The sequence below is a fragment of the Hippopotamus amphibius genome, chromosome 1, assembly GCF_030028045.1.
Source record: "Hippopotamus amphibius kiboko isolate mHipAmp2 chromosome 1, mHipAmp2.hap2, whole genome shotgun sequence".
Taxonomy (NCBI): Eukaryota; Metazoa; Chordata; class Mammalia; order Artiodactyla; family Hippopotamidae; genus Hippopotamus; species Hippopotamus amphibius.
This window is the reverse complement of record NC_080186.1, coordinates 220,992,412-221,011,433: the sequence shown is the minus strand read 5'-3', so window position 1 is coordinate 221,011,433 and position 19,022 is coordinate 220,992,412. Positions and strand designations below refer to the sequence as shown.

General features: G+C 43.7%; 1 protein-coding gene and 1 non-coding gene across 9 annotated transcripts in view; one reads left to right on the top strand and one right to left on the bottom strand.

The window, feature by feature from the left end:
• Nucleotides 1–19,022, top strand: part of OCLN (occludin) — a 47,648-nt gene that overhangs the window by 15,585 nt on the left and 13,041 nt on the right. For all 8 annotated transcript variants that reach the window (XM_057741634.1, XM_057741612.1, XM_057741626.1 and 5 more), the window contains one exon: nucleotides 17,691–17,836. In XM_057741634.1, the coding sequence (XP_057597617.1) occupies nucleotides 17,691–17,836 (146 nt within the window). The remainder of the gene's footprint in view (nucleotides 1–17,690; nucleotides 17,837–19,022) is intronic.
• Nucleotides 13,983–14,092, bottom strand: LOC130842780 (U6 spliceosomal RNA). Its single transcript, XR_009050570.1, has one exon. It is a non-coding gene; the product is annotated as a U6 spliceosomal RNA (small nuclear RNA).

The window sequence follows — 19,022 nt, the reverse complement described above, 5'->3', positions numbered from 1 at the left end:
TTTTTGCTGCAAGGTAAAAAGCCAGATTCCTGTTTCTAAGAAGTGGATCTAGGCACTGAGAAGAAATGCCTTTTAAAGGAATCACGAGGGAGGAAACGTGGCTTCACAGAGCAAAAACAACTCTCCCCGTTATTTTCCTGCTGATCATTTCGGAGGGACATACCATTGCTCGGGATGTTCACTGTCTTGGGTCAAGCTTGGCAAGGGTGTTTTTGGGGTGGTAGCAGGTCTTTAAACGTTTTACATGGAGAACAGCCTGGTGAATCACAGGGACAAATGCTTTACTAATGTTGACCTATGAAATACTTTAGTGAAGGCAGAGAGAGATTAGGGCAGTTTTTTTTTTTTTTTCCATAATGTTAATCCTACCAGTAGGTGACTTCCTAAATGATGTGATTTGCTGAAAGTGCAGAGAGTCCCTCTTACCAAAAATACCTCCCAAATGCACGTTACTGACAGCTAACCTGTTTTTAGGGTTGTTCCAAACTTTGTTTCTTGGAAATGCTTTGTTAGGATGTTGTTGAGAGCAGCCTCAGAAACTGCCTTCATAGGTTTCTTTGAGCAGATTGGTTTCTTGCCTCTTCAGTTAGTTGAGAATCCTGGACCCTGGTTCCAGGGTAGGTTGGTTTTGGCCCGTGGGAGTGGGGCAGAGTGGGCTGAGGATGGGTCCTTCTGGTCAGGTCGGGGGTGAAGATATTGATCATCTTGAAGGCTCCTAGCTCTAGCATCCTGTCCATCTGATGTTTGAAGAAATTTAGGAATGTAGACGAAAATTTTCTAGTTAAGGTGCAAAGAGAAAAGCAGTCAGGAAGATCAGAAGGTCTGGTATGTATGTGCCTGTGTTCCTGACGTCTCCTTGAAGCCTGCTTGTTGTTTTTTTTCTTCCTCATTTTTCCCCCATGAAGTCTGAAGGTGTTGGGGATAGTTTTCTTTCGACCTTTAGCTCCAGGCAAGGTCACCTGTATAGGACAGTCTATTGTAAACTGTGAAGTCAAGGTTTCACCGAGAGTTTCTGGGTGTGTCAGTTTTCACTGGCTATTGGATTTGTTTACTTAAGGTTTCGAGAGCCTAAAAAACTGACTCGAGAGAGACCAGTGCCAGTAATATTAGAGTCCCAGTGAACTTTGGCTTCTTATCTGATTTTACTGCCATGAAAGTTTAATCAGCTCTAGGTGCTTTTGATAATTTGACAAAAGATGGAGGTGATGACGCTGAAGCTTGAAAGGGCTTAACTTTTAAAGCGGCATTATTTTTATAATGCTGCCTCACTGAATCCCTGGAAATCTGATAGCCAGCCTGTAGGTTGTTTCACGTGTACGTCATAGTTTCTCTACAGTAATAAATGTTTTGTCGTATGAAACTAATCATCTGTTGGCTAGCAGACATGATTTTGAGCACACTGATGTTTCATGCAGTACTTAATTACTTGAAAATTCCTCGTTTCCTTTTCCCTTGTTTCCCCAACTCAAATGCCTAAGAAAGGCTGTTTGAAAATAAGCTTATTGGGAGTCATAGGTATGGTGCTTTTGCTTCCTTTCTTCCCTCACCTGCCCAGGTTTGCTTTGCTGAACTTAATCTCACATTTTCATCCTTGCCTCAATTTACTTCCACAACCAGATGCAGGTTGTTCCTCAGATTTCTCTGCTCTTATGCAATATTCTGCTCGAATGGGTTTCATTCCGTTAACGTAGCTGCCCAAGTGGAAATGTTTGATACTGCATCTGAAGTGCCTGGCGTTACAGAGTATTGAGTAGAGTACAGGAAAAGAATCTAAAAAAAGAGTGGATATATGTACGAGGGTGAGTCAAAAATTATCCACACTTACGTGTGTGTGTGTGTGTGTGTGTGTGTGTGTGTGTGTGTGTGTGTAAGTGTAATTGATTCACTTTTTGCTCTATAGCAGAAAGTAACACAACATTGAGTCAACTATACTCCAATTAATTAAGTAAGTAAATAAATAAATAAATCAAATAAAGTAGGGAATTCCCTGGCAGTCCACTGGTTAGGACTTGACACTTTCACTGCTAGGGCCTGAGTTTAATCCCTGGTTGGGGAACTAAGATCCTGCAAGCCATGTGGCATGGCCAAAAAGATAAATTAAACATTTAAAAATAAAGTAAAATAAAGTGCTTGGCATTGGAGTGGATTAGTGTTTTTTCTTCCTTTTGGTCATTGGAAAGTAATATCTTAAGAATTATCTCCACTTGAAATAGTGGAAGAGAATCTAGAATTAATTACTTGTACTAAATGAGAATTAAAATTTGAATTCTAATTGTGGAGGACTAAGGCAAGATACTCCCCATGCAGCTAATAATAGATTGTTTGGAGTAGGGGGGTATCTTACTAAACTTACTGAAGGAACAGTTACCTACTAAATATTTGTTTACTCCTTTCCTACACATTGGGGTAGGTCCAGACATTTAGTATTAAATCTTACTGCCTTTCTTGAATTAGGATAAAAACCCCCAGAGCAAAGGCACCTCAACAGCTGAGGATCAGAGTTTTAAGCAGGTTTCAGCCCTTTAGTATTATCTGTGAGAAAACGTGTGTAGTCATTTTCTAGTTTCCTGTCTCGAATCTCTGGCACAGTGGTTTCTCTGCCTTCTTAGAGATTTTTAGGGTTGTATTTTTTCCCTCCCCTTTCTGGATATCTTGTACTTTGTAAAATAAACAGGCCATGTTTGCACACTGTTTGGATGTTAACCTGGTCCTTTGTAGTCTGCCACTCACTTAAGTTTGTACCAACCTCATTGTATTTTAAATGTTTAAAGGCTTTTTTTTTAAATTAATTTTATTTATTGGCTGTGTTGGGTCTTCGTTGCTGCGCGTGGGTTTTCTCTAGTTGCAGCCAGCAGGGGCTACTCTTTGTTGTGGTGCGAGGGCTTCTCATTGTGGTGGCTTCGCTTGTTGTGGAGCATGGGCTCTAGGCGCCAGGGCTCAATAGTTGTGGTTCTCAGGCTGTAGAGCACAGGCTCAGAAGTTGTGGGGCGTGGGCTTAGTTGCTCCAAGGCATGCGGGATCTTCCCGGATCGGGGCTCAAACCCTGTCCCTTGCATTGGCAGGCGGATTCTTTTTTGTTTGTTTTTAATAACGTGTTTTTTGTGTGTGTTTGTTTTAATTAATTAATTTATTTCATTGGCTGTGTTGGGTATTTTTTTTTGCTGTGCGCAGGCTTTCTTTGGTTGCAGTGAGTGGGGGCTCCTCGGCATTGTGTGCAGGCTCCTCATTGCTGTGGCTTCTCTTGTGGAGCACGGGCTCTAGGCGCGTGGGCTTCAGTGATTGCAGCACATGGGCTCAATAGTTGTGGCTCACGGGCTCTAAAGCGCAGGCTCAGTAGTTGTGGCGCATGGGCTTAGTTGCTCCGCGGCACGTGGGATCTTCCTGGAGCAGGGATCGAACCTGTGTCCCCTGCATTGGCAGGCGGATTCTCAACCACTGTGCCACCTAGGAAGCCCCAGCAGGTGGATTCTTAACCACTGCGCCACCAGGAAAGTCCTAAAGACTCTTTTAATTAAACTTGTAGATCTTTATTTTTTCTATTACGTCCTCAAACCCCAGATTAATTGGTACTTTTTCTGAATTAAAAAAAACTTGATTATTTATTTTAACTAAATAATTTTGAAAATACTGTGAAGTATAAAGAAAATTCTCCCATCCTGAGTTAACCTTTTTGGGTATATTTTCTTTAATCCTTTCCTCCTCTTCCTCCTACTTTGTATTCTAATTAAGAACTATGATTATAGTCCTTACAGTGTAAAACTCTACCTTTTTTTTAATTTAACATGGTATTACAGGCTTTTTAACCACATAACTAAATATTTCTCAGAAACAATTTTGATATTGTTAAAAATTTTACTGAAGTGTAATGTGCATCTACACACACAGTGAAGTACATTAAAAACACTAATTTAATTGTGTGGCCTGGGGAAGTTTTATATGTATAAGCCCAGTTGTGAACAGCACCTAAATCAAGATATAGGACATTCCAGTGTCCAAGGTTTCCTCATGCCTCTTAGTCAGTATCCCCTAGGGGTTGGTAACTCCTCTTATTCTTATCACATCAATTAGTTTTGCCAGTTTTTAAACTTCACATAAGTGGAATTATGTACTGTGTGCTGTTATGTCCATTCAGCATAATGCTATAAGATTCATTCATGTTGTTGCCTTGGTTGGTGTGATACTGTTTTTGTTTTTGTATTTTTTTGGAACGATAAAAGCTTTCTAATTACCTCTTTTTAAAAAGCCTGTGGCCATGCAACAAGGGAAGCCACCGCAACGAGAAGCCTGCGCACCTCAAGGAAGAGTAGCCCCCGCTCGCCACAACTAGAGAAAGCCCGCATGCAACAATGAAGACCCAACACAGCCCCCCCACCCCCCAAAAAACCCCCAAAAAGACCCAAACCACCTATGGCTAGAATTACAATTTTTCACAAAAACAGGTTTTCAGGCAATTTCCCTGCCATCCTTGTGTTTCCATTTGCCCATTTCTGGGTATCTTTCCCCACCCTCTCCCACACTTGTACGTACTCTTCTTACTTTCTTATGGTTCCGTTCAGTGTTTTATTTTGTGAAAATAAAGCCAAAGAAAAATACACTTCCTGCTTTTTTTATACAGAAGTTAGTGTACTGATCGCACCATTCTATCTTCACCTCACCTTTTTACTTTACAGTGTGTCTTGGTGATCTTTCCTTACCACTTCATATCCTCTTCGCGGTATGGATGTACCGTGGTTTATGTAATCAATCTTGCATTGATGGATACATTTATTATTTAATATTATAAACAATGATAGGATTTTAAAAAAGAAAACATTGTATCCTTTGTGTATATGTCTGTCTATATATATGTACTCCTACAGGCTAAATTTCCCAGAGTATTATTGAGTCAAGGGGTATGTATATACATACGTCTGTAACTTTGATAGATAGTGAGAAATTGCCCTTCAGAGATGTACCAGTTTATACAGCCATCAGTGATGTGTGGAATTCTGGTTCCACACACCTTTTCTAATAACATTCCATTGTAGAGATGTATTTGACCGATCCCTATTGCTGCATATTAGATTTTTTACAATTTTTTTCCAGAATAATTATGTGAAAAGTAATTTTCTTACAGTGAGTATATGGTAATTTTTTATTAATTAACTAATTAGTTTTGGGGACTGCATTGCGTCTTCGTTGCTGCGTGAGAGCTTTCTTTAGTTGTGGTGAGCGGGGGCTACTCTTTGTTGTGGTGCACAGGCTTCTCAGTACCATGGCTTCTCTTGTTGCAGAGCACAGGCTCTAGGTGCGCAGGCTTCATTAGTTGCAGCACATGGGCTCAGTAGTTGTAGCGCATGGGCTCTAGAGCACAGGTTCAGTAGTTGTGGCACATGGGCTTAGTTACTCCATGACATGTGAGATCTTCCCAGACCAGGGATTGAACTCATGTCCCCTGCATTGGCAGGTGGGTTCTTAACCCCTATGCCACCAGGGAAGTCCCGGTAGGTTTTTTTTTTGAAAGTGGAGAAAATTGATGTTGAAGATAACTTTGCTGTCACATAAATGGAAAGTATTTTTTAGTTTACATGCCTGGGCTCACATAATGTGACAAAACGAGTACTAGAGCCCTAGTTGAGCATTTCCATAACAATGCTTTTAGAAAGCCTTAGTGATTACATTCTCTCTCTCTCTCTCTCTCTCTCTCTCGCTCTCTCTCGCTCTCGCTCTCTTTAAATTGCCTTCAGGTGCACAGAAATAGATTATTCCCAATTCTTGGTTCATGACCTTGTCGTCTTTGGTCCATGTTGTATTTGTTGATTTGTTTCATAATGAACACCCGAGAATTACAATACTAGGTCTAAGTTACATTACCCCATGTGTTTTCTACTCTCCCATCCACCTGCTTCTGCCTTCTCCCAGAGGTTACCTGTCTCTGGAGTGCCTTCCCTACTTTAATTAGAAAAGACCGTGATGTGTTCCTTCCCTTTTCTGTTGTCTTGATTGCACGACTGCAGTGCTGTCGGTGCTGGGAATGGAACTAATGGTTCCATTGTGGTCAGAGTAGGTATGCTCAGATGTTCTCACACTGAGCAGACTTCCTCGCCCTTGCCCTAAGTCATGTGACTACTTACCGGCTGGAAAACCAGGCTCTGCAGAGTTTTTACATTGCTTTAGAGGAAACCCTCTGTTTCGTCTCAGATGGATAGCCCTGGGGGATTGGTGGTCTTCGCCTGTCTTTTACTCTTGCTGTGTAATGCTGTCTTTTCTACTTCTGTCTAATAGAAGCAGCGTGTCAGGGAGGTGGAATACCAGGGTTTGAATTCTAGCGTCACTGCGTTTGCCGTGACTCTAGGCGGATCAGTTCTGTTATTTTTAACCCATATGTATGTCAAGAAAGTCTAGTTTGGAGAGAATTCCTGGTAGAGGGACAACAGCACCGGACCCTAAAGCTGTGGGTTTGAGTCCTGATTCCAGCACTCTTTGGTAAACAGAGTAACCCTTCTGATCCTCAGTTTTCTTATCTATAAAGTTGGCTGTATTATTTGGCCTGCCTCTCCAGACTCATGTGAGATGCATATGAGAAAATGAAGACGACCAGTAATAGGTGGCTGTCTGTCTTACAGGGATACTGAAAGGAAAACAGCTGACTGTACAGAAAAGAATTTTGGTGTTGCATGAGTACTAGTTACAGTTGACAAAAACAGAACTTAGCATAGGTAAAAAGAGGAATATATCTGCAAGATTTTGCAGGGTGATTTGTGAAATCCTAGAAAGAGCTGAAGCAATTTAGCCACAGAAGCAAGGATGTGGCTGTGTTTCAGGCACAGCTAAAATCAGAACTTCAAGGCCATTAGGATCTGCTTTCTCACCTTGACTCCCTCCTGTCTGGTAGGTTTCATTTTCTCACGGAAAAGGCGAGCAGAAAGCAGCTACCGAGAGCCCTTGAGTTGTTCATATTAGTGCTTCATCTAAGACGGGCCCGGGGAACAGGCCCTGATGGATAAGTAGCCTTGGGCCAGGCGGCCATCCTCACACTAACCCACTGTGCCCAGGGACAGGGCTTTTCTCACATCATCTGCCATGTGGCAGTTCCCACAATTACTGTGTGGAACGGGTTTCTAGAGAAACTGCTCTGATGATAATACTTATTACCTGAATATGCACTACATGGGGTAATTGTAATTGCCCTTGTATTTTTTATGTGTGTATCATCTGACTAGGTTTAAGTGCAGAGTGCAATTTGAATAGCTTAGGATGAGTTTCTGAGCAGCTTTGAACGTGCCTGCTTCACCCCAGTGCCGCTTAGTACTCTGCTGGTTCCTGTCTCGCCCCAGTGCCCCTCAGTAGTCTGCAAGCTCCTCCCGGGAAGGTGTCACGCTGCTCAGATCCCTTTCTGCCCCTTTGAGCTTGGCCTCACACAAGGGCAGGGGACTGTGGTCTAACGAGCTGTGTCCTGCCAGCACACTGAGAATGCTGGTAGGGGGACTGTTCAGCCATGGGTACTGGAGCTGAGTTGGGAGGGGCTGATACCCTAATGCCCACGAGCATGAGTATTTCATGTTTTTGTTTTTAAGAACTTTTATTGAGATACAATTGACATACAATAAAATGCATATATTTAAAGTGTACGATGTGATTTTTTTTCTCATCAGTAATGTATATATGACAATCCCAATCTCCCAATTCATTCCCCCCCAACCCCTCCCCCCTTCCCCACTTGGTGTCCATATGTTTGCTCTCTACATCTGTGTCTCTATTTCTGCCTTGCAAACTGGTTGATTTGTACCATTTTTCTATATTCCGCATATGTTACTATACGATATTTTTCTCTTTCTGACTCACTTCACTCTGTATGACAGTGATGAGTATTTCATGTTAATCTTTGTGTTCAGATTCCCCCCCGCCCCCGCATTTTCAGAAGGTCATAAATAAAAATATCAAGACATACACCTTCATTTTCTCTACAGTAAAGACTTAGAACTGGGGTCTGGCTTTGGAATAGCACACGCCTATGGTAAATATTAAAGAGCTGATTGTAAAACATATATACTTGAGATTAGCTTTTGTTGATACCTGCAGTATTCTGGTGAAATAGTAACTGAAAGTTAAGCACTTCAGTTTCCATTGCTCCTGTGAATGACTTTTGGTTTGGCTTTGGTAAAGTGAAATAAAACAGGATCTGAGAGCAATCTGGGACCTTAGGGTGAGGTCATGCAGTCTGTCTCAGTGAACTTACACAGAGAACGCTGAAGACCTGGTAGGTGGACACAGTGATAAGGAGAAGGCTGGCTGGTGGTGACCCGATGAGTCGGGACTAGAAGTTTGGACTCTGCTTTCTCAGTGTTCTTTTCAGTATAGTACATCAGGCTGACTTGGGATTGAGCTTCACATCTTGATTTTGGCAACAAAGTTTTTAAAAAAGCCACAGTAAAAGAAAGATAGGAACCACCGTTCCCTAAGTAGCCATTATAGGCGTAGCCACTCTGTCCATTCTTCTTCTTACCCTAACTGCAGTCTTTACAGTGTGGATATTCTTCTTATACAAGGGGACCCTGAGGTTTGCAGAGGGCTTCAGTAATTTGTCTCAAGCCTGAGGTGCTAACCAGCAGGACAAGTGTTACCTTTGCCTTTATAACTTGTATTTTTTTGATGTCTTTTTTTTCCCTCTGAGGTCTCTAAGCCTCAGTTTTCTTTGCCAGTAGAGCTGGGGGAAATAGTTCATAGTTAATAAAACTAACATTAAAATGAGGTGATATATGTGTAACGTGCTTACCTCTACCACAAATCAGCATGCCAGTTCTCAGGGAGTATTTTCTGCCTGTCTCCTGAGTTGCACTTTTTCTTGTTATGCCACATGATTTATGTCAGAAGCAAGAATAAACTTAAGTTTGGAGAGAACATGCCATAAACTATTTCTGTATTGTTACCAAGTAGTAAATGGAGGTTGTTAAATAAGATCCTGTTTTTAAGTATGAAATGCTTGGATCTAAAAGCTAAGTGTATTGTTTAGGTAGCCTATTTCTAGAAGTTTCTAAGGCTTTGACATTGTGATGCAGCATTGGTATAGCATTGTTCCCAGCGTTTACCTGTCAAGGCAGGAGCTAGTGAGGATGATCAGGCCTGGGTGTAGAGAAGGGGCAGGGTCCTGGGCCCCGTCCTTCGTGGTCAGCTTTGAGGAGCGTTTGGTCTCCTTGGACTCTGATGAAGGTAATCCCTTTGCCTGTTCATTTAATAGATTTCTCATGTGTAAATGGGGAAAATAAAAGTTCCATCTACAGGGTATATGTGCTGATTCTGTAACAACTAGAGGGCTTAGGTCAGGGCCCGCACATATTTATTAATGCCCAGTAAGTTTCAGCTAAAGTAATAATTGTTAGTATTTGCAATGATGGCATTGAGTAAGAGAGGTTGGGTAAGAGTACCCAAAATGTGAATATTAACCAATGTTGATGTTGGTTGCAGTTGTTAAACTGTTAATCTTCTTCTTACGTGTAAGCGTGCTCCGAGATAAGAACAAATGTTTTTCCGGAGGGTGTAGGCAGGATCTGCATATCATCTCCTTGCACACAGGAGAGGGGAACAGGTCCAGGTGGGGCAGGTGCCTGGGACCGGGTGGTGGTGGTAATCAACTGGTTAGACAGCTGAAGAAACGCGAATCGCGTTCTTATCTTTAACCAGTAAGTACACGTGTTCTTTAGTGTAAAAGCAGTTCTGTGGGCTGCCGACAGTTAGTGTAGCGGGCTCTCACCCTAGACAGGTTTCGCTGTTATCTGTGGTCTCAGGTGAGGGGAAGTGGAACAGGAACAGAAGTGTCCTATGCGTCGACTGACCTTCATCAGCCAGCAGCATGGAGGACAGAAGGTTGTCTCTGTCCAGGGCATCCTGAGGAGCTGGCATGGAGAGTTGTAGTGGAAGGTGAGGTAGGATGTGTGCTAGAGCTGATGGGTGTCTTTGTGGCTCTCTGAAAGCAGGGATTCCTAGATTTCCAGCACTAAACAGAGTTAATTCTAACTATAGGTGTAATGGTCTAAACAGGGCAGTTGTCTTTGACATAGAGGCAAACGGCCCTCGTGGTTCTCAGACCTCAGCAAGCATCAGAATCACCTGGAGCGCTGGTTAAGACAGCTTGCTGAGCCCACCCCCACTGTTTCTTGTGCAGTGGATCGGGAATGGGGCATTTCTGAGTTCCCAGAGTTCCCAGGTGATGTTGATGCCACTGGTCTGGGGAACACACTTTGAGAACCGCTGTTCCATAGAGTTAGGCTGCAGCCGTAACGCTGCACGCCCTGCGAGCCCTCACTGTAGTGAGATCTGAGTTAAGGTGTGTATAAGGCCTCTTCCAGGCGTGGCATACTTAGAAAACGCTGAGGGTGTGTGGAGTACTATATAGTAAACGGAAGGGGATTTGGAACCCTAGGTGGTGACTGGCACGGGCTCTGAGGACTACGGTGTGCTTTGCGTGTGGCACACCTGTTGGGGAGGCTGGCATAAGATACATGAGTGTTAAAATGCAGTCTGCACCAGGGTTTCCCTTTCTAGAGCAAGGGGCCTCGAATGGGACCGCTCACTGAGTGTAAGCTTCTCCACCTCACCCCTCCCAAAGCTCTAACATCCATTGACTCTTAGGAGCTGCAGAGGTTGCCTTTGCTGGTGTATGTTGGTACTTCCCTATGGGCAGCCTGCGTTTGGGTAGGAAACATTGTGTTTGCTGAATCCCCGGAGCCACCTGACCAGCCATGACTTGCTCAAGCCTGGTCCAAGATCTCTTCCTTTGTGGGGTTCGTATATTTGGGAGTGTTTGCCTTCAAGCCACCAAAGGTGGAGAAAAGTCTGAGGGAACTTTCTAGAGGCAGTTTTGAGGCTCTCATTGGGGGAGCATCTGTGAGTGTAAGATACCAGAAAACGGGAAAAACAAGTTGGACCACTAGTGTTTTGAAAACTTGTAGTGTAAGGGCACGTGGCCCGGAAGGTGGACCTCGGGTTGTAAAGCTGGAGATGGTATTTTGAGATGAAGGTGCTCCTTCCTGTGATGTCTGGTGTATTTCTCCACCGTAATTACCAAGCAGGAAGAGCCCTTCTGTTTCCCTTTTGAGGGTGGTGTTCCTACAGTCTGACCTAAACAAAAGTACCCGATGACTGAAGCAAGTGTTATAGTAATTTTGTGTCAAAAGCTGCTCTTAGAATGGATAGTCCAGTAGGCAAATAAAACTCTTCAAAATGGACTCACATTGTATCCTTCGGGAGTGGTGAGGAGTTAAGGCAGTGAGAATGGTTCTTTTTCTAACAGGGAATAGTCAGTGCCCAGCTGAGATGCTTGAATTGTATTTAAATTAATGAGCAAGCCATGTTTAAATTACTGAGGTGTCAGTTTGTTATGCCAGAAACAGCTGAGCTTGGAGGTCAGGCGGACCAGGTTTACATCCGCCTCTATTATGTCACCTTCTGTGTGACCTTGAGCAAGTTAATTGGACCTTAGAGACTCAATTTCCTGATCTGAATGTGGAGATAGTCCGTATCTCATCGGACAATGGTGAGGAGCAAATGGGGTCAGGATTTGCCTGGTATGTGAACTTTCCTCTCCTTCTTAGAGGTAGATGACTTTATCAGATGGCTACACCAGTTGGACGCAGGTCTGGTCTGACTGTTTTCCTGTGTTGTGTGAGCTAGGAATTAAGGCTGCACAAAGAGTGAAATGGGGCATGGCTGTCATTGCTCCTTTGTGCTTGTACTAATTCCAGATGAAGTATACAGTTGATTTTTGTGGAGAGAAAGGTTTTTCCCAGAGTTTGTTTTATATATTTATGAATTTATTTTAATTAATTAATTGGCTGCATTGTGTCTTTGTTGCTGTGCATGGGCTTTCTCCAGTTGCAGCGAGCGGGGGCTACTCTTCGTCGCAGTGCACAGGCTTCTCGTGTTGTGGAGCACGGGCTCTAGGTGCATAGGCTTCAGAAGTTGTGGCATATGGGCTCAGCAGATGTGGCTCGCAGGCTGTAGAACGCAGGCTCAGTAGTTGTGGCACACAGGCTTAGTTGTTCCGTGGCATGTGGGATCTTCCCAGCCCAAGCATCGAACCTGTGTCCCCTGCATTGACAGGTGGATTCTTAACCACTGTGCCACTAGGGTAGTCCTCCAGACTTTGTTTTAGAGGAGTGAATTGACCTAAAACATTCTTGACCTCTTTTACTCCACCCCTGACTTCAAGGAGTTGGGGTGCAGAGGCTGCTTGTGAGTCAGGAGCATGGGTAGGCATGGTTGTGCAGCTCCATCCTGGTCCCCAGGGAGGGGAGGAAGGCTCTGAGCTGACAGGTGCTGGGAGGAGACCTGCTCTGAGCCACCCTCTTTGTTTTCCCCTTGGCACCCACAGGGATATAGGATGTTTTCATTAATTCTCCAAAGACTGTTAGGTATTATATGTTACAAAGATTTTTTTCACAAGTGACATAGAACACTTCTAATGAGTATAATTAAATTCTGAATGAAAATTTGTCCTCATTATAACTACCTCTTGTGAAGGTCTTTTGAAATTATTTCACTTGAATTTTTTTCATTTTGACGTTTCAGAAACACTTTAGTTCTTTCTTGATTGGAATATGAATCTTAGAAAAACTTTCCTATCACCTTAAAATTAATAATTCACATTCCTTAGACGTGGTCTGTGAGGGTGCTTGTCCTTTTTGAAGTTAGTCTCTAGAGTGTGCTTCTCCTCAGCCTCAGCGTGTCTGTCTTCTGCTGTCTTGTCTTTCCCTTTAATAAAGTCTGTCTGTGAGGTGGCGGTGCCACTGGGACCAGGAACTCTGCAGGCAGATCCCAGTTAAGAGCGGCCAGCTGGGCGCTGCCGTGTGGCTTTCTGTGCCTGCAGCGCCTTCCACGCCTCACTGCCCACCCCATCCCCACCCTACCCCCACCCCACCCCACCCCCACCCCTCCCCCACTGGAGGGCCTGGGGTGGGAGCCCTGGGTCAGCCCTCCAGGCCCAAGGCTCCTCTTAGCTAAAGAGCAGCAGTTCCAGCATTTGCTTGACTCTCAAGCGTTTCTTTCCCCTCAGTACTTAGTAGAAGACAAAACTTTCTGGATTTGTGTTTTCACTCTGCTTTCTTTTGCCCCTAATTTCTTAGAGCTAGTCTCAAGTTATGTGAGGAAAACTGTTCACGATTTGCTGTTTAGAATTAAACCGAGTTTTTCTCAGGTTCTAAATCTTTAACAGTTTACTGTAGTTATTAAAATGGTAGGGCTTTGTTTTGTTTGTTTTTTTAATTAATTAATTTATTTTATTGGCTGTGTTGGGTCTTTTGCTGTGCGTGAGCTTTCTTTTCAGTTGCAGTGAGTGGGGGCTACTTTTCGTTGTGGTGCACGGGCTCCTCATTGCTGTGGCTTCTCTTGTTGCGGAGCACGGGCTCTAGGCACGTGGGCTTCAGTAGTTGCAGCACATGGGCTCAATAGTTGTGGCTCACAGGCTCTAAAGCGCAGGCTCGATAGTTGTGGCTCACGGGCTTAGTTGCTCTGCGGCACATGGGATCTTCCTGGAGCAGGGATCGAACCTGTGTCCCCTGCATTGGCAGGCAGATTCTCAACCACTGCGCCACCTAGGAAGCCCCCTTTGTTTTGTTTTAAAGAACTTTAGCTACATCCTCGGGAATTGTGGACTGTCTTGGGATCCTATCAGTAACAACAGTGATTCAGAAATCCCTATTTTCATCATAGGAAACGCAAGTGGAAGACTCGTGTAAATTACTAATACTGGTCCCTCCCCCCGGGGCCTCCCCCCTTCCTCTCACTGTCTTTTGGAAGCAGCAGGTTTATACTTACCTTGCATTGGTACCTTGACAGAAAGTAATATTTCAGCTTCTTTTGGGAAAAGTGAAGCGTAAAAAGGAAAAAAAATGACCGTACTCCTTGTTTTACAAATACATTTTGCCTCTGCCTCTAGATGTTTAAGCTCCTTTCGAGGACAGAAGCTGCTGCTGCTTCATCTTTGAGTCTGGCGGGGCATTCTTTTCAACAGTATGTATCACATCACAAGTTTGCAGGTCATCCTTGCGCAGGGGCCATGCTAATAATTCATCTTCTCGGTATTGTTCTAATTTTAGTGTGTCCTGTCAAAGCGAGCATGGCCTGAGAATTTATTGTGCGTGACATAAGTGAATAAATGAAAAAGATTGAAGTAATGAAAGACGGTGCTGGAGGGTGACGTCAGTGGTCAAGCTAGTGCAGTTCTGCTGCCTCTGAGAGATAAAGCTCAGCTCACAGCAGCTCATCTGATAAGGCAGTTGGCTATACAGTGTAGAAGTAGAAGAGCAGTAAATGAAGGAGCCTTTATGCATCAGACTCTGGGCTCCTGCTTTGTGCCAGGTACTGTGCTGGGCTTTGGAGACCCAAAGAGGAAGGAAGGTAGGAGGCTGCCCAGGGAGAGGTAGTGGACTGGAGCTGAGGCTTTTGAGTATTTAAATCCCACCTCACCATTTATTAGGTGTAGGTCCTTGGGAAAGTTGTCTAGTGCCCTGAGCCCTCACTTCCTCCTTTCTGAAAAGGGAGTACTACTAGTATTGTTACCTGAAAACTGAGTTCACCTCCTGGTGGGTGTTGAGCCAGTAGCCACCACCCAGCCAAAGACGGGGAGAAGGAAGAATGTATCATTACCTGCAGCAGCTAAGGAGAACACTGGGGATCCTTTCCGAAGCACGTCTCACCGAGCAGCGAAACTGGGGACGTTTTAAGCTAAGGGTGCGTGCGGATTCATGAAGGGCCTTGAGCAGAGGAGAATTCAGCATAGAATTGGGGCAGAGATCCGCAGAGTCCCAGCCTTAGTTGATTGCAGTCAGGAGGGTCAACATTATCATTCCATCCTCCACCTGGGTGGGGGCCTTAGTTCCTGCAGAACTCAAAGGTGTGTTATGATATATATCCCTTGAGGAGGAACTGGGACTCTGCTTTATCCCTGCACTGTCGTTTGAGTGCCTTTCCTCTGTTCCTGCATTCCTTTGTTCCTTCAAGATCGTTAATTACTGATACCCGTTCAAGGGCGAGCATTGTGGCCAGGCTTAGATCACAAAATGGCTTCTCTTATGTCAAGAAAGCCGTTGCTGGTTCTGTTTCTCCAGGGACCCCCTAATTTATCTGCTTACAGTATTTATGTGTAAGGTGGTACCTACTAAATGATCCCTCAGTTCAGTATGTGGCACGCTGGAAGCAGGCAGGCGTGGTGGCTTTTAAGAACTGTCCACTGCCTATTGAAATTAGAGATGTGGGTGCTGCATCCCTCTGTGCGTAAACAGTCTGTCCGCAGTACACACGTGCTCCGGTGGGAGGTGTGTATGCACAGGTGCTGGAGAGACAGGAGGATGGGGAGGTGTCTCACCCAGCAGGGACATGTGTGGAAGGCCCCCGGGAGGTAGTGGCACCACCATTACTTGGTAGTGAGCCAGGACTTGAAGTCCAATGAAGCCGGCAAATAAAGGGGGAAGAACATTCCATTCTGGGCAGTCAGAAGGCTCTACAAAGACACCCAGGCACCTCTTTTGTAAGGTTTTGGTTTCTCTTTGCCCCGGTCAGTAGGAAATCCATGAGCTCTGCACCCTCTGCTAAATTTGCAAAGGGGAAACAAACCTGGAAAAGAGTTAACTGGGTTTTCAAGAAAGGGAGGTCTTTTTAAATCTGAAGTCTCCAGAATAAAAATAGGCCTTTCGCTTGGCCAGCTGTTTGCCTGGTGATGGTGTCAAGTCCTCAGGAATTCAGTGGGCGCCAGTGCTGGTTCCCACCCGGCCTGCCTGTGGTGGGATCTGAGCACACTCCCTGGCAAACCACCCACTGATTTCCCAGTTGCTGCCAAACTCCACTTTCAGAAGGAAATGATTCCATTCCTTTCTGACTCATGGGAATATTAAACAATCAAGAATAAATACCTCTATGGACTTCAAGGGGTGGGTAAATAAATATCTTTTGACATGTGATAGTACAGTGATAAGAAAGAAAACAGGTCATATTTTAATGCTATGCTTGACTGGCAACAAGATGTGAAGTGTGTGAATGGCAGGGAAATACTGGCTACTATGTTGATGCTGAATCTAATTGCGAAGATTTATAATAGCAAAGTAATCCAATTAAAAGTCTGCCATCCCCTTCAAATACTTGTAAAAATTATTTGTTTAGATCCGACAGCTTTGATTCCAGAAACCAGCATCTTCTGAGGTTTTCCTGTGTTCGTAAAGGCTCTGTGCTAAATGTGATACCTTGTCATCTCATTTAATTGTCAAAACAACTTTATGAAGTAGGTAGCTTTCCCATTTCTTACAGATGAAGAGATTGAGGCTTTCTTGAACTTGTAGTGGCAGATCTGGAGTGAGCCCAGGTAATTGGATGCCATTGTTCTCATCACCAAACTAAAACAGTCCCACCCTCCCTAATTTTGAAACATTGCTCTTTTTCATGGAAATAATTTTTAGAATTAAGTTTTTCCCCCCCCACACCTTAGTTTTATTCCTTTGCTTTGGACCAACTCAATGACTTGTCTGGGCTTAGCAGTTTTTTTTTTATAGCAGAGTAATATGTAATAATGTGAAGTTTTTTAGGTGAAATTTAAAGTGTTGGATCTACCACATCTAGCAATGTTGAGACTAATTGGCTATGCTTTTTTTTTTATTATTTATTTTATTGGCTGTGTTGGATCTTCGTTGCTGCACATGGGCTTTCTCTAGTTGCAGCGAGTGGGGGCTACTCTTCCTTGTGGTGTGCGGGCTTCTCATTGTGGTGGCCTCTCTTGTTGCGGAGCACGGGCTCTAGGCGCGTGGGCTTCAGTAGTTGCAGCACATGGGCTCAGTAGTTGTGGCTCACAGGCTATAGAGTGCAGGCTCAATAGTTGTGGCGCACGGGCTTAGTTGCTCCGCGGCATGTGGGATCTTCCTGGGGCAGGGCTTGAACCCATGTCCCCTGCATTGGCAGGTGGATTCTTACCCACTGCGCCACCTAGGAAGTCCGGCTATGCTTATTACATATAAAATTTTCTCCCAGAGTTTCTCTGGGAAAATTTTCATGTTAACAAGGCATAATCTCCAATGTGTATTATTTCTTTGCACACATGTGCTCACACATCAGAGTACAGCAAGGAAAGGAGAGGGAAGGCAGTGATGCTGTGGCTGTACTGTATAGGCTGTTAGTGATAGAGCCATTGAGAACGTAAAGGGAGAATAAACACATCTGTTATTAAAGAACCATAGCAGAAATCAGTTTGAGCTTCTTAATGTGGTTTTAACATTCCATGTTTAGGGTGAATGGATTAAGAAGAGTCAATGTTCTTTGTCCTGGATTAGCGGTTTTCCAAGAGTGGCGCCCAGATGGTAGCACAAGCATTACCTTAGAACTTGTTAGAAGTGAAAATTCTCGCTCTCAGACCTAGGCCTGATAAAATGAGATTAGTCTTCCTAAGATGGGGTGGATAATTAATCCACCTAATCACATCAGGATGAGAATCAGGTAATTGGGATTTTTTTCTTCTTTGTAATTGGTTCTGGATTTGTTAAACTAACTGTAGCACCATTTCTGTGCTGATTTGACTGTTAACATTGGATAATAACAAGATAGCCAGATAGGTTAACAGTATACAATGAGCCCAATAAATATTAGATAATTTTATATATTTTTTTCTTCCATTTCTTCCCCCTTTTAAGTTACAGGCTAAATAATAATTGAGTCTCTTGGGACTGTTTCCTTAGGTTAAAAACGTTTCTGCAGGCACGCAAGACATGCCTCCTCCCCTTACTGACTACGTGGAGAGAGTGGACAGCCCCGTGGCCTACTCCTCCAATGGTAAAGTGAATGAGAAGCGGCCTTATCCAGAGTCTTCCTATAAATCTACACCGTAAGTAGTGCCTTCCTTCTTTTGCTAGAATGAGTCTTAAAAAAATGAGTATTTGCACGTGTTTATAAATCAGTTGCTGTTTTGTACCATTTGCCTTAAAAAAAAATCCAACAGTTTTCACGAAGGCTGGAGACTGATCTCTGCCTTACAGGTGGAGGCAGAATGTGGTTCTTCCCTATTTCTGGTTTTGAAGTTTAGATGAGGGTGGAAGGGGTTGATAGCAGAGCTAAGTGTGGTTCTCAGTCTCTCCTCCTGCCTGTAATCGTTAGATCTCTTTAATAGAAGAGACTACTCATTGATCAACCCTATCCACATACATTTTTATTAAACTGGAACACTTCATTTGAATTCAGGAGTTCTTTGCTGTGCTAGAGCCTTCATATTGCTGGGGGACGTGAAACTGATAAAGCCTCTAGATTTTGTTTTACATGTGGTGTAAAAAACCTCACAGTGAGTTTCTGGTCTAGAGTAGGTACCATTCAGGTTTTTGAAATAGTATCCCTTCAGGTTACCCTGAAGTCTAATTCTAATTCACCTTAATGATGAGAGAGAGATGTTGGGGCTTATTGTTAAGGACTTGGATGTAGTTTTTGCTTAAGGATGATAAATTAATGTTCCTGTATGTAATTCTAAAACTCCAAGTTCCTTCATAGACCAGAAGAGTAAACCTTCCCTTTAGCGCATTTGATCCTTCTAAGTTAAAGGTTTATCTGCTGGGAAACTTTTTGTTCAAAGTTTTATCTCCAACCTCCACCCCCACTTAGTGAGCCGAGTCTGTAGAGATCCACTCTGCGTGCATAGTAGTTTGGGTGCCTGGAGCCCCATAAGATGACACCAGCAGCTGAGTTAAGTAAGGAAATCAGTTTGAAGAGAATAGATTTTATTATTACCCTGGGATGGAATTTGGAAGTAGACTGGCATTCTGCCTTACCTTCCATGTATTTCATTTTGGTCTTCAGATTCACGCTTGCTTTTGATTTCAGTTGTGAAGAATTTGGAGGAAGAGCATTTTGTCTGTTCTTCTTCTCTTTGGATTTTGAGAAAAACCAAATCATGTGAGGCTGTGAGAGGCAGAGGTACACAGTAGAGATGCAATCCTTGTAAAAGGTTCAAGCTGTGATTTGCATGACTTCCATGCATACAAAGCAAATATCTGTAATGCATCTTGTGACCAGCTGTGCCTCCA